This window comes from Hoplias malabaricus, chromosome 3 (genome assembly GCF_029633855.1).
Source record: "Hoplias malabaricus isolate fHopMal1 chromosome 3, fHopMal1.hap1, whole genome shotgun sequence".
In the NCBI taxonomy this organism is placed as follows: domain Eukaryota; kingdom Metazoa; phylum Chordata; class Actinopteri; order Characiformes; family Erythrinidae; genus Hoplias; species Hoplias malabaricus.
In genome coordinates, this window is record NC_089802.1 from 11,447,207 (window position 1) to 11,463,480 (window position 16,274).

Sequence of the window (16,274 nt, forward strand, 5' to 3'; positions counted from 1 at the left end):
CGGCATAGCTGCTCGAGACGAGGGTGGGTACATGAGCTTTGCCTGACGTAAACGAGGACCACTGACGTGCAGACTGACCAATTAAATGTTTACAGAGAAGGTTATCGACCAATAACGGTAGCGCTACAGGCAGACCGTCCAATCATAAGATTTTAGGCTACTTCACCACGCCCCCTTCTCAAGCGAACCAATCGGAGTAGGGGAGGGCGGAACTAGTTTGTGAACGAAATGCTTCTCGAAGTTCTATGTAAGCTCTAGAAAAATAAAATCCCGGACGTTTGTGAAATTCCGCCCGGACGTTTGTTTTAAGTCTAAAAAAGAGGACATGTCCTGGTAAAAGAGGACGTCTGGTCACCCTAGTTCAATACCATGGATGTATTAAAATTTGTCGTCTTCTAATTTTACACAGCACTGTGCAAACACCTGGATTCCAATCGTGAATTCGTCTAAACAATCACAGCGAGTGATATAAGCTTTTTTAACAATTCATATTTTTTTCTATTACAATGACGTCTAGTTAAGGACAGCCCAAAATGTGAGAACATTATTTTGCCCACCACACACGTTTCGGACGCGTTTAATATCTTAAAAAAATAAAACACCTTTATATCAAAATGTCCAAACATTTGGGAATCCTCGTTCTAGCCAATTCCCAGAACAGGAGTTGGGATCCTCTGACCATTCACAGAACATAATTCTGGATCTAACCAATCCTTGACACAGAAGGCGGGACTTGTCGAAAAACGGGTGTGAAAAGAAATACCGCGCCATTTTAGCCGTGGTGTCTGGGGCTGTGAGCCCTCAGAGCAAGCGGTGAGGCCAAAGGAGAGGAGGCAACAAGCGGAGAGTTAACGCGGGGCTCTGCAGTGTGCCTATGGGAGTGTTTTACACCGCAAACGGACATAATTAAATTCATAAACGGGCCAGATAACACCAAGCCCCGGAGCGTAAGGTCAGTGCGCACTGTTTCTATTTATATCTTTTGTTCTATTTGTTTTACTCTTAATTCGCGGGAGTGTATTGGAAACGCTGCTGGGGTTTGTTGGGGCTCAAAGCTCTGTGTGGTGGCGGTTTGCTCCACTGCGGCTAACCGCTACAACCACAGTCCACACACACCAAAACACGGCTTCATCACGTTAACGCTCATGGGTAAATGAGCTTTCAAAAGTGAATTCTCAGCTCTGGCCGAAACCGTGGATTATTTATGTGAAACCTCTGTGTGAATGTCTGCAGTTTCTGATGGGTTTGTGGGACTCCTGAAACGGTCTGAATAGCTGTCCCCTGCTCACTGTTTTGTTTTGAATGGAGTCTGTTGTATTGTGCTGGTGAACCAGATGACTGCACAGGGAGGTTATAAAATTCAATCTGTGGCTACAACCACAGCCTCATATCACCAGTTTAATCACACTGTTACTTAGCAATCACAAGTGTTATCTACTGCCCAAAAAGTGAGCTTCAAAACTTCTCAAAAACAGTTAGTTTAACATTTTTATCTTTTAAAAAAAAAATAAAAAATCTGTTAGAAAAAAGCTAGCATAGCTTCAAGTAAGGTTAACTAAAACAATAAAATGGGGGAAAACAAATGTATGTTTTAGCTCGTAAGCACAGCTTTTTCAAATATAACAGTACATAAGAGAAACTTTGTGTTTTTATGTGTGACCACTGAAAATTTAAGTAAAAGAGTGTTTCAGTGGAGACTTGATTTCATTCATTTTTCATTGTTGGTAAAGCAACAAAAGGCAAAATTTATTGATAGAAACGAGTTAGTAAATTTGGGTGTTTGTGCTCATGTCGCATCCACAAGTTTCTGGGCTGAGCTGGTGTTCCGTTTTATATATACACACACACACACACACACACACACACACACACGGCTTTGTGAACGAACCGTGCAACTCCTCCCCCATAGGACAAGCAGGTGGACCCAGAGAAAGAGCACGGCATCGCCTGATCAAATCAAAGTCATGTCGCTGTCAGCAGATGTTTGCTTGATACATCAATGTGTAGATGTCTAGACTTGATATTCTCGTATCTGCTCTACTATAGTTTTTACTTCTGTTCTTATAAGCCGTTATGGTTTCTTTGTTAATCTATAAGTTAAACTTGTATTGAGTTTGTAGCTCAGATGTTCGCCTGTGGTCTCCTCTCACTGATGTAAAGTGGTCATAAAAGCTGTCTCATCTTCATATTCTGACCAGATCAACTATTTTTATATGATCACAAGTATTGAAGCTGATTTATATAGGGTTTTAGCCTTGGCTCATCCAGGGAGTAACTTTGCAAGATCACTTTGAAAGATAATAAATTGTGACTAACACTTCTTTGTTTTCTGTGAGAGGGTGCCAGACTTTAGTCTCTCAGGCCTCTGCAAGGTCCTCTAGTGTATGCTTAGCATAAGATGAATGCAGTGTTCGGACATGGAAACAAACTCAGCCATGAAACGCCCACCCCAAAATAAAATTCTTTATCAGTAACCAACTTTTACTGATGGAAATGACATCCTGATTTTCTCTTCTGGTTAAAAAAACCCTACAATACATTTCTGTTTCTTTTTTCCACTGAGTTACATTCACGACATTAGTGTGTTGGTTTTCCAAACCTACTTTATGCCTGAATATTTAGCAGCATGTCTTAATTTCTGTGTCTTTTTAAGACTGAGATCATTGCTGTCAGCAGAAGATTTTGTATCCCCTAAAGAAGTTAGCAAAATAAACTTCTAAACTTCAGCTTAAGCAATTACAGAAGTATTTGTTTGAGACGTTTTGGGTTATTGTTTGTCTGCGCATCAGGAAGTTCTGACACAGAGTAAGTTATTTAAAAATGAAAACTCTGTTTAGCCTAAAACATTCCTTTTCTGCTCTGATTTAAGATGATAATAGCTTTCTCCATGTGAGTTCTCTTCTGCTGCCTCTCATTATTGGATGCTGGGAAGTTTCAGGTTTTTCAGGTGAACAGGAGGCTGATGACTGTAGCAGTTGTAGGGCTTGGATGTCCTGACCATGTACTATGCTAACGTCTTTCATTTCACATCCTTTACTGATAGAATACAGGTGTTAGCTCCTCCTGGTTTGCTGTGGTATTACTTTTGCATTTTTGTGTTATGGAAATGTAATGTTTTATTGTGTTTAACTTTGTTAGATGTTTGTCATTTTGAGTTCACCGCGGGTTTTAAGGTTTTCAAAATATATCACCATAAAACAAAGGTCTTTTTATGATTTTATTTGATTTTACTGGGGTTTTTGTCATGAGGATCAAACATACCGCATTGTGATATGTACACTGTAAGACATAAGGTTTAAAATTTGCCTATAAGCCACGTGACATCCTGATTTAGCACAAGGCAAAGTCATTCTAACAATAGATTAGGATGGTGTTTAACAGTGTAGTCCTCTCTTGTTCTACTCCCAGAGTTTATGCTGCTACTTCTTTGCATTTGGTTCTAACAAACCAAACCCCATTGGGGTTAGTATAAGTAGTCATGTTCTTTGTTTGTATGAGAGTGACCTATTTGTCAGAAATTTACTCTCTAAGGTTTATCACAGTGAATCTCAGCATTCAGTGGTTTCTGTTCTCTGAAATGAGAGTGCACTTAGCTGTTAAGACTGAAGAAGTCCCAACAAGAGATTCTGTTTTTATGAGTCGCTTAATGTCAATTGTGTTGTTTACTCTAGCTTGTGGTATGGATTTCCCAGCAGCACTGTAGTGATAGATTGTTGAGGGAGTGTTACTTTAAACACAATCCCTTACTGTTTGCAAACTTTGGGAGCACAAATCTCTTGTATCTATTTCTGTTTGGTAACAGAATCCTCTTATCCAGGTACATATGAGGAAAATGCTAATAAGTAGTTCAAATGGATTCAAAGTGATGGAATGAGGGTTTTTGTTAAATTGGGGTTTTGTATGCTTTATTTTTCCTTTTATCTTTTGTCTCCACAAGGCATTTTCACACACACAGTAGTAATAATGATGATGATAATAATAACAATGACAGTAATAGTAGTACCAGTGTATATTTTTCTAACCATAGATTTTCCTCCTGCGTGCTATTGACTTGCTCAAGATAAGGCAGATTAGATATTGTGTGAAATTTTGCAAACACAGCTATCTAAACTTCTCTAGTTACTGGCTAGAATCAAACGGACTGTGATACAGTCAGCATGAAAGTGTTGACTTTGCTTTTTAGAAATAAGTCGTTTCTGGGTGTCAATCAGTTTAGCTGACTGCACGCAAACACACAGTTGGAGCTAGTGGTGATTTCTGTATGTTGTTGTTAAAGTGACCTGACACTCTGAACCATACTCGAATCTGTCCTTCTGGTTTCTGTTTACACTTCACTTTGGCCCACACTCAGATGCTGAAAAAAGGAAACACATGGCAGGGTCTTTTCTATTTACTATAGAAATTAAATAATACGCTCAGTTAAACGGGTATCTATTTTTGTCAGTTTGATGACGACACAATCTTTCGCTCAGCTGCTGATCTAGGGCCTGTTATAAAGCCATGAAAACTTGTTGTAAAACAGTGTTTTTAAAATATGCTTATTGATTGAATATGGTCTTTGTGAGGGTGATGGTGTCACCACAGGTGATCAACCATCTAAGAGGTGGAACCTGAGCATCCTGTGTAGTCTAACTCCATGTTAGATTGGGTGGTTTAAATTTCTGTAGAGACGCTATAGCATGTATTTTTCCTGTGATTAACGGATTGAGTTTTATACGGGCAGTTTCTTTCCCTGCTCTTAACTTGGTAAGTGTGAATTTATTTAAATAAATACTAAAGCAACTAGTTCAGTTAGGATTATAAGTTGAATACTAATAAGTAATAACTTTTCTCACAAATGATGATGATTCAGTATTATCTTACCAGTCTTCTTGATGTCACATTTCATTAATGAAGTTTGCACAAAAGTTATGTACTTATACTGGTGTAATTATGGTTTGTGTGCAACAGATAGAGAGAACCTAAAACAAACTATATAATACTTTCTCCATTGCCCTAATTTATTAAGCCACATGCAGTGATATCTGATCATAAAATGAGTGCATGTGAATTTCACTGACGTTTTGATATTCATCAAATTTATCTTTGCCATATCTCTACAACCAAACTTGCGTATTGTAAAATTGTGTGAAAATTTGAGCATTTTTTAAAAAACAATTTGTAACAAAATGCTTGGTTTGTATAGTCATAATTAATTAAACAATCATAAACTCTCAATAAGTAAAAAAATAAAACATTAAAAAGATAAATAAAACTGTTTAAATGCAATTAAAACACAAAAGACAAAAGCACTCACTGCTCAACCTCAAGCTCTCTCTACAAGCAGTCATTGATTCATGACCTTCAGGCTTTCATCTCTTCACTGGCTCCACTGAGGCCACTGAGGTCATTTTATGACCTGCAAGTCTACGTTCTTTTTTGAGAATCAGAACAAATAGGAATAAAATCAGATATTTTAAATAGAACTGTTCTGAATTAGCTCAGGCCTTTTACATTAAAGTATGAATGCCTTTTTACATTTGAAAGTTTTTGATATTACACATACTGGTGTAAGTTGGATTGGCTTTGATGCCTCTCCAAAATATTCCATGGTTCCATAATTCTTTTTTAGGGAGAGTAAGTTGTGGGACATAAATGCAGGACTTGTTGTACCATGAAATGTGTGTATTTACCAGAACTCTGTGACAGCTATATAGGAATCCCATTTGGTGGATTTAGTTATTAACATCTTATGAAGATGACCCTCTAATCCTTGTACACTTTGTACAGTCCAGCTGGATGATCTAAGCTTCATTACAGGCTGACTGGAAACATGCTGCTCTACATCCTCATTTGACTTTCCTCTGTCATTTGTCAATGCTGTACTGCAATTCAGCTAAGTGCTGTTTATCCACTCTGTTTTCATACATTTGGGTTTCACATATCTTTTGGCCTTTCACAAGAGCATACATAAGCTTGTTGTGCTCCTCTGACAGCTGTAGGAGGTTGTCAGCAGTGATGATGTATTATTTCAGGGTGAATGAAAGTAAGCTAGCTTTTGATACCTCTGCCAAAAATGTTTTTCTAATGCTGTTAGGAAAAGACTGCTGCCCTGTAATGGATTAAGTGGCAAAGAAGATGATGATATTAGGGAAAAGGGACCTCAGACACTAAACAATATGGGCTCGCAAAATGTGTTAAGGATCCACTGTCATTCAGACAGAAAAGAGAGTATCCAGGCAGATTTGCCCAGAACCGAACAGGAGGAGTGTACATGCAATTGCAATCTAATTAAGTGATTCAGTGAATTTCCTTGTGATATGTATTTGAAAAGTTGAAAAAAATGTATTAGGGCTGCATGATGTAGAAAAATTCATTGCATACATAGAACAGAAATAATCTGCTTCTGGAAGATATGTCGTTAAAAATAAGAATACCACGAATTTTTCATTTGTGTCAAAAATGTTTAAACTAAAGATACAATTATTAAAATAAAAAAGCAGGTGTTGTCACAGGGGTACAACAGTCTGCAGAATCTTTCATTTATGTTTGTCAATAAGAAAAAAATGACGGATACATGCAAATTATTGTCAGTCCATTGTCTTATGCAGACAGAAAAAAGTATTACCCATTTTCATTTAATTCTCATTCATTTTCATTCCATTCTGATGTCTCTGTTTCTGCATGGTTTGCTGATGTCAGAATGACATATTTTAACATGTCCCAAATCAGTCATTGAAGCAAATGTTTCACGTTTGCTGGTTTTCTGCTCTGCTCCATTGCTTTTCTGCTTGCCCACTCTGGTATCTGGTAACTGGGTAATTTATTGCAAAACTAACCGCTTGTAAAATCTCTCAAGTTACAGCAGCAGTCACATTTGTTTTTATGCAACTCACAATAGCATCTTGTAACATTACCCAGTGGTGTTTTGTAGAGGATCAAAGGATCCTTGGATTGGTGGCCAAAAAAAACTTCAGTGAAAGCCAAAATGTGTAATCAGCAAAACTCTGATCTGTGAGAACTGGGATGCAGAGCCATGTGCAATCTAAAAACATGATGGGGAAACAGCACCTAACGTTACTTCTGCTGTTATTGTGTTTTTCAAAGCCAGTGAGTCCCTTTAGAACGGGGTTTTGCCAAATCACCGGCTCCATTTTGTGGGGGACTTGTGCTAGTGGAAAAGTGACCAAGTAAAGGCGAGTCGAGCCGATCCCAGGCTGTGGAAATTAACATTTGCTGCAATATAAATACAGTGCAAGCTGCAACATGAATTGTATCATCTGGAGCCATTGTCTGGGGCAGATTTGTCTAGTTGATTGAAAGACTAGCATATGAAGAGTTCGATGGACCCAGCACAGCAGCCTCTGATATGGCCATGTTCCCACAAACAGAATATGACCCTCAGCCACATATTAGTTATGTGTAAATTTTGCAGAAGATGAGTCTCCTTGGATATGTTCTGTTCTTGCACATTGCTGTCGAGGTCAGACTGTACAGGAACAACCAAAACATCAGATTAACACAGCTCACTATAAAGAGTTTTACTAACGTTAGGTAGCTAGTTTGAGTGCCATGATATTTTTTTCTAGTGTTAGCCTTTTAGCTAGCTGTAATGTAACTGACACAAGTCTACGTGACCAAGCTGAAAATATTAATATCCTAAAGTATTAAGAAAAATATCTAAATCGAAGTCTACCAGCACCAAGCTGAGAACCATTTGCTACCTTGCTTGACTACAATTAACCATCTAACTAAATTTTAATATTAATTTTGCTGCTGCCTTTGGATGGCATGGTCAAAGGCTTATCACTATGGATGTAAAAACTCTTGCTTATCCCAGACTCCATTTGATCTATCTTGTCCGGTGTCTCTCCAGGGGTACTCTTGATAAGACAAGTGCTGAGTTGTTGTAGGGTTTAACATGTCTAGAAGGAAGCCATTAACTGTATTCAGAGTCTTGGTTTTACACAACACCACACAGTCAATGCTAGAACAAAACCTCAATCTCCAAACAATATCTTTTACAGGATATTATATCAAGACATTTTTAGGATTTTCTATTGGTCCACTCATCATGAACATGACACAATTTAAATAATTATTTTTTAGGTTATGATTAAAAAATAAAAATCAACAAAATTGGAGTTTTTGCTCCACATCAATGGCAACATATTAGAATGAATTTGATGTGCTGAATTTACTGTGGTATAATGTTTACAGGCCTCTATAAAATGCAGGAATTTGTGATTACATGTACATAGGCAGTGTGTTTTATTTGAACAATTGTAAGTAGAAATGGGCGATAACTAGAATACTCTAAATTCTATCTTGCACTAGTCTATTTATCTTGATTGCTGACTGCATTATTCATGATGTTTGGCACAATAGGTAGTGTCACTGTTAGTATCCAGCATCCTGGGGTCCAGCTCCTGCAAGGAGTTTGGTGTGTTTGCCCGTGTCCATGTGGGTTTGTCCTGGTTTCCTCCCACAGTCCAAAAACACACACTGATATGTGGATTGGGTACTCAAAAGTGAATTTTTCATGGTCTCTGGAACTCTGGAATATTTAATGCAACACAATTGAATCAACATGGGATGAGTTGTTGAATGAATCCCTGCATTTGCTTTGCACACGAGTCAGTGTTTTCCTTCATGAAACAGTTGGATTAAAATAGTAACCTTCTCTCAGAATGGATATCACTTGTTTGCACGTGTGCATCTTATTACAGTATTTTGTTACAGGCAGACTTAGCAGTCTATTTTTAGCTCCAGGTCCCCGAGACACTGTCTCCATTTTCTATTTTTAGTATTGGACTATATCACGTTAAACACAGGAGGGACTGTTGCACATACACGCATACTTTGCTCATGTTCACAGACACTTGTTGCTATTTCCATCACTTGATAAGCCATTGATTGTGAAAAACGGATCCAAGGGAGGGAGGATAGCAAATAGCTTTGGCTTTGTCATGACAAACACTGTAGGAAATATTCTGTTCTGCAGATGTTTAGGTGGTAAATATTCTACATTGATCATTGTATTATTAAGAATAGAATTAAACTCTTAAACCCTCAGTTTTGTTTCAATGAACAAGGGAGTGAAAGAAGAGATGAGTGCTCATGTAAACATATTTGTCTCATGCTGCTGCTGCAGTCACTCATCTGCAGATCCCATATATGAACCTGTCGGTGTATATTTAACATGTTATCCTTGAGCAGGCTCTGTGGCTATTCTACAGGCATCTATATTCTGAAAAAGGCTTCAATTAAAGTGTGGATCATATGTTTTTACAACAAGTTAAGTGTGACCTATCAGTGCTTCAAGCACAAATGCAGGTTGGATAAGCTTTACAGACCTCTTGCCAAAATTTTCTGAACAAATACAGAAGAATAACTTACACATACTGTGCATTGTTTATTTCACTGTGGTTTATTATTTACTAATTTATATGGTGTGCATCTGAAAAATCAATAGACAGATCTGGTAGGTCTGTTATGTATCAAGCTACCATATCCATGATGACATTTTAAAGGTTGTTTGTGCAAGTTCTCATTAGCTTGAAGCATTCTTTCTGTAAACCTTGTTCAACCTCTCAATCATATTGTGAGGGAACAAATTTGTAAACCTGGATTTTGCTTACATGCAGTGACAGTTAACCAGGTTAATCAGCAGAGTAGTATTTAAGATGAAGGTTATGTTGGTGTTCAAAAGACCAATATGCTGCAGGATGTGCACTGGAAAATGTCATTTGGTTCATGTCTTGTCATTACTGTTTTTTTGTGCAGACAGTGTGGATGTGCTTGTGTGTGGTTCTAGGCTTCTGTCATTGTAATTTGATCAGAGTTACTGATAGGTTTGTGGCTATGGTGTCCTTGTGCATGATTGTGTTACTGTGCTCGTACCTTCAATGCTCAAGGATACAGGAGCACTTCCTGCTCTCTTCAGGGCTGTGTCCATGAGGTCTGTGTCAGTAACATCGTTCAATTTGAATTAGTTTAGGGCTGACGTTGTATTCTGCCATAATCAAAAGGGGTTTGTTTTAGGTTAATTAGCAACAAGTGAAAAGCACAGTATCAATTTCAAGATCGCCTAGATTTGTTTCTGGGACTTCTGGGAATGAGGAAAATTGAGTTGTTGAATATGAAGGTACATATTAATTTATCCTAAAATTAGACCACATTCTGTCATCTTAGATCTGGATTATAACAGTGTGCTCGCAATGCTACGTTTTAACATTACGGCTAACTAGAATTCGTTCTCTCTCTTAATTGCAGAGTCGTGAGAACACACAACTGTAAGTAATGTGGATCCTTCCAGCCTGTGTGCTCTGAATCACAACAGAAGCGCACATGCAGCCAGTTATGTCGGAGAAGGAGGGTCGCTGTGATTTGGCCCTAGCACCAGGGCAAGTCTACGTGGAGGTGGAATATGACTACGAGTATAAGGCCAAAGACAGACTCATCTCCATCCACCAGGGGGAATGCTACATGCTGGTCAGGAAAACCAATGAGGACTGGTGGCAGGTGCGTCGTGAGGAGGGCACCAAAGCCTTCTATGTGCCTGCCCAATATGTGCGTGAGGTGAGGAAAGCACTCATGCCACCCCCTAAACCGCGTGCCAAGCCCCCCAAAGTCCTTCATATCACCCCATGCCCTTCAACTTATGACAACCCCCAGCATCGAGTTCCCTCAGATATGATCAGCTTTGGACGGCCACCTCCCTCCACCACGCCATCCCCATTACCAGGGCAACAGACCCCACCCTTACTGATGCGGGATACCAATCAGAATGCAGGCATGAAGGACGTGCTAGCTGAGCTGACTCTCCTTAACAACAACCATCATAACCATCACCATGGCAACTCTCTACTCCCACGCATCAGGCCAGAGTCGCCACCCAAAGAGCTGGTTTGTCGGGGAAAGCCCCCAGGAGGGTTGCAGTTGGACACTGACAGTTCTTCACCAGGCGAAGGCTCGGAGAAATTGCGTAATGATTCAGAATCAGGAGACGAACTGAGCAGCAGCTCCACGGAACACATGCAGGTGAGAAAATCATGGCACGCTGAGTGGATGCGTTCATCCTACTCTAGCTGCGCTGCTTTAGCCCTTACTGCAAAATGTGTTCATCACTTTCTCTTTTTATGACCTCCTCTTCATCCCTCTCTGTGCTCTTCACTGTGAAATTTCTTCGATGCTTGTGAAAGTGTGTGCTGTGCTCTCTAATTTTAGGTCTGTTGAAGTGAAATGGTTTAAATCTCTTGTCAGTTTTAAGGATCATGAGGCTTTTCCCTTTTGCAAATGTTTACTCTCTACCTTACAATCGATTACATGTCCAGAAAGCCTAACAGACCTGTTGATGTCTGGCATTGTTTATATAACTTTAACAACCAGGGATGATGTGGAATGGATACTATATCAAACCCAGAAGTGTCTGAATGTTATCTACCTGTGTCTTCCATTACACAATAGAAACATAACTTAAAGCAGTGTTCTCTGAAGTTAACATCATCATCATCATAAATCATTAATGTTAACAGTAAACACAAAAATCAATTAATATCTAGTAATTGGGAATTATTATTTACCTGTTACCAGATATTGTCACTGGAGTTAGCAACTTAGGATTGAGTCACATACAAGTAGACTTCAGACTCGACTTGTAAGTCCTCACTAAACTTGGACACGTCAAATATAACACGTGATATATGAGCATCTCTTCATTCGTGCATGCTGCTTGAAACGTATCTCTCTATCTCTGTTTCTGGGGGAACAAAGGGGATTGTGGGAGTCCAGAAAGTAGGTCATATCAAGCTACTGCCACCCTCTCACACTATGTATGACTAAAGAGGACACTGGGATGCATGAATTTGCACCAGTGCCGGAACAAGACAATTGAAAAATACATTATTAGTTCCTTCTTCCAGTTTAGTATTTAAAGAACAGTCATCTGGTGCATGCAGTTTACATTTTTGGGTGAGGGTGCAGTGTTCAGTCTCAATCAGCTACATCTCTCTGTGTGTCATACAGTGCACAGCGGACAAAGCAGCATGTTGTGCTTCGAGAGGATTTGTCGACATGAGGCTTTGTCTGTCAGTACTGGACATTAAACCATGCGAAAATATTAACCACTATTGCATACAAACGCACAAAATGCGTTTTTTTGTTCTCACAAAACTTTCAGCATTTGTTTTTTTTTTAAATACCTGCATTTTCCTCTCCTCTTTCATACATATGTTTAATGTATTGCAAATTACCATTTGCTTATTTAATTTCCAATTTAAACATTAAGTCATTTATTTCAGAAGAAATGGCATTTTTAATATATAAGAGAATGCTCTATTCTCTGAGTGTGTCTGTCTGCTTTCCTCACTATGGAGGAGAAACTAAATTCCCACATTTCAAAGCATTTGAAACTGTTACCGATAAAAGGAAATTGATATAAAAGGAAATAAATTGCCAGTCCAGCAAAGCAGCTACAACTCAGCATCATTAAACCGAAAGACATTTACTTGGATTGTAAGAAGCTACCAGCTTTTAAGAATTATATTTTGAAGTGTAAATAACTTTTTTTCAGGAAAGGTTTCTAGAATTGAGTGGACAAGGGCAAATGGTGGACACACTAAATACTTAAAGTTGAATTATTATAGGGTCAATAGCTCTGTAGAAACTGTTAACACTAATGGCGCTTTTCCACTGTACGGTACCTACAAGGCTTGATGTGACTCGGCTCTTTTGCTTATTCACAGGCCAAAACTGGTACCTGGCCTCTGGAACCAGGTACTTTTTCAATCCCTGCTCGGTTACGGTTCCAGCCAAGCTGAGTAGGTACAAAGTTGTGACGTGTAAACCTTGCGGAGTTCTGATTGGTCGGCGAGACATGTCAATCACCACAATATGCAGAGTTCAAGCACAACCTCGCTGCTTGTATAACCTCTGAAATTATGGCAGCTTTCACATTTTATTTTTATTGGACTCACAACGGCTTCTCATAACTTTACCCCGCAGTAGGTTTATGTGCTCTTTGGGCCAATGGGTGACAAAATCTCCAGTGAAAGCCAAACATGCAACAATGAAAACTGATCTGTGAGTACTCGGGCTTGGAGCCCAGCTCAGTTCAAACACAAAAACAACACACAAACAAAACAAGTAAACAGCACCTAACTCCAGCGTTGTTGTGGTTTTAAAGGCCTGTGGTTCCCGTTACAGGCAGGTTTTTGCAACGCCACCGGCTCCATTTTGTGGGGGAGCTGTGCTAGTGAAAAAGCGATCCAAGCCAATCCTGCACAGTCACCATAAGTATGAGCATGTATGTATACAATACCTAGGAAAAGTTTTAGGCTCAATGTCTATGGTGTGAATCCTATGTGACAGTGCCCACATATTTTGGTCATCACTGTGCAGTGGGACTGTTATGTTACATATAAAAAAAGTGTATACTGTTGTACCCTTTGTGTTTAGAGCAAAGTTTATCTCAGAGAATTGTGTCAAGTAGCACCCATCTTTTCATTGAGTTTGGCACTCGTATACATTTCTTATGGCCTACGGTCTTGTATGTTAAAATTCAGTATAACAGCATTCCTTCTCATGTGGTATTGTTTAATTATGAGGCTAGATGTCGGCTCTCTGTATAGGCTTTAACTCACTAGGAATTGGTGACATATCCCATGTGACATAAATAGAGTTGAGTCTGTTCAATTTGTCTGAACCTTAAACATAAAAGCAGTATCTTGAGTCAGTTTCTAAATGGATGGATTAGGGCCCTGCTAATGAGCCCATAAACAACATGAGAGGCATATGGCATAATTGTTATAGAATTTTTGTTTTATTTAGCTGCATTGAAACATTGACTTTGTGTTCAGCATGTGTCTTTATTTTGCTTGTTATTTCTGAGTGATGTGGGTGTGTTTTTGAGTAGCTAGTCATGAAATGTTAACAGAAGAGTAAATGACTGTGTAATTTAAAAAAAAAAATTGAAAAGTTTTTTTGGGGCAATTGTAAGCAGCTATTATAGTTAAATTTACAGTGATCAGATTTTAATTCACATCGGACTGAGCCTCATTCCCAGATTTTAATGTTTGGAACAAATTACAACTTCGCAACAAGTTGTAATTAACATAACATTCCAAGTTAAATCAACATAACATTTTATGTAAAGCTGTTAATATTGAATCTATTATGTAATTTATATTATGTTCATTTGGATCTTATTTTACCTTGTTTAATGCATTTATTTATTAATCAGACATCTGTGTTTCTGTGATTATTCCTTCTGAGCCATTCACAGTTCCATCCATGTGCAGACTATAAAGGAGGCCCCTGCTTTTTCTCCTGAGCATTCCTTTCATTCCTGCCCCAGCACACACACACATGCATGCACACACACACACACACCCACAGCAGTCCAGTCCAATAACTGAATAGAACTCCGATTTTCAGGTGCAGAGGAAAAATCTAATATTTACTTCACTCCCTTCTGATTTTCACCTTTTTTATGTCTCTACATTTGCTTACCATGTTAACATCTTTACAGTGACAGTCGGCCCAGAAAGAATCAGAATCTATATTTCTCCCAATGCACAGATGTAAGGCATACAGCAAATTAAACAAGCAACGCAAGTACACAGACTATGTAATAATTAAGAAATAAAGATCTATATATCATGTATTGAAAGAAAATAAACAAAACTAGTGAGGGGTCTCATATTAACTCTATCCAACATCAAAACGTTTAATTCATTTAAATTAAAGGGAACGTCTACGATTGTAGGGAAAAGTTTAACTTATTTATAGGTTTTACGAACTCTTTGAATTACTACAGAAAATAATTTGTAACTCGAGTTGTTTAGTTTTGTAGCATTTCTGTAATGCAGTTAGCCGTCTCCAGAGTTTGGAGACATTTCCACTTTAAGTGATCAAACAGCAAAAAAAAGGTCAATATTACCAACATATGGAGCAGAAATTATGCAATCCTAATTTCGGTTCATGATTTTCAATATTTGGTGTCGTCACCGTTGTCTTAAACAACCCCAGATGCCTCTGCTATGAGCAGACTATCCTGCCAGACCAAGCCAGTATGTTTTTGCTTTTATTTACAGACAAATGGTGAGGAAACAACATCTGAATATTGTAAAAGTGTTTTTATTACAGTCATGAAATAGGCCTTAAGTATTGGTTTAATTATTGAAAGTATTTGATATCATTGCCAAATACATTGATTTGGCTCTTCAGTAAATCCACGTTTTAAAGTCGACATGTTAGACATTCTGGCACTAGATATCGTACTAGGGCACCAACATCTCAGACCAAAACAAATGCTTTGTATTCCTCATGCCCCTTCCGCACTCATTCCCCCTCCTGTTCTTGTTTTTAGCACGATGCCCAGAGGAAGCATCTGCTAAACACAGAAGAGGTTAATGGAGCAGTTCTTTGTCAGAGGACGTTTTACCTTAAGAACCTGTTATTTGTCTTTGGAGGAATTGTATTTTAACACAGTGCGCAGAGAGAGAGAGAATTAAGACAGACCAGCACCATGGAGCAGTAAATAATAATAATAATAATAATAATAATACTTTAGGGCGGCACGGTGGCGCAGCAGGTGGTGTCGCAGTCACACAGCTCCAGGGACCTGGAGGTTGTGGGTTCGATTCCCTCTCCGGGTGACTGTTTATGAGGAGTTGGTGTGTTCTCCCTGTGTCCGCGTGGGTTTCCTCCGGGTGCTCCGGTTTCCTCCCACAGTCCAAAAAACACACGTTGGTAGGTGGATTGGTGACTCAAAAGTGTCCGTAGGTGTGAGTGTGTGTGTGTCTGTGTTGCCCTGTGAAGGACTGGCGTCCAGGGTGTATTCCCGCCTTGCGCCCAATGATTCCAGGTAGGCTCTGGACACACCATGACCCTGAATTGGATAAGGGTTACAGATGAATGAATGAATGAATAATATTTTATCAGAGGCTTTTTGGAATCTTTCACCTGAACATACATCACTGTCTTGTCTATTAGCGTAACAATACATGGAGATGAAAGTCAGGAGCAGACAACACACACACATAGAGGTTGGGTGAAGTACTCTCCCTGATTCTTTGGCTTTCAGATGTTTTCTGCTTAGCTTGGTTATATTGCATTTCTTTTTTTTCCCGAAGCTTTTTGTGTTTTTCTGTGATTGTGTTTTTAGAGAACTGCAGACATCTGATTAAGAATGGATTATTGAGTTCATGTAAACACTCTCAATGCTTCATGTGCTAGAAAGTGTGTCTAGGGTGCATAAACATAACATTTTTTAGTAAACCCTACCTTCAGTA

At 38.8% G+C, this 16,274-nt stretch overlaps 1 protein-coding gene across 7 annotated transcripts in view; it reads left to right on the forward strand.

Annotated features, from left to right (window-relative positions):
* Window positions 1-735: 735 nt before the first annotated feature.
* arhgap12b (Rho GTPase activating protein 12b) overlaps window positions 736-16,274 on the forward strand; it is a 54,094-nt gene continuing 38,555 nt past the window's right edge. For 3 of the 7 annotated variants that reach the window (XM_066664400.1, XM_066664402.1, XM_066664403.1), the window contains exons 1-2: window positions 738-952; window positions 10,255-11,022. In XM_066664400.1, coding sequence (XP_066520497.1) covers window positions 10,330-11,022 — 693 coding nt within the window. In that variant the 5' untranslated portion in view covers window positions 738-952; window positions 10,255-10,329. Of the gene's footprint in view, window positions 953-10,254; window positions 11,023-16,274 lie in introns of all 7 variants that reach the window. The other 4 variants (XM_066664396.1, XM_066664398.1, XM_066664399.1 and 1 more) reach the window with 2 other exon arrangements.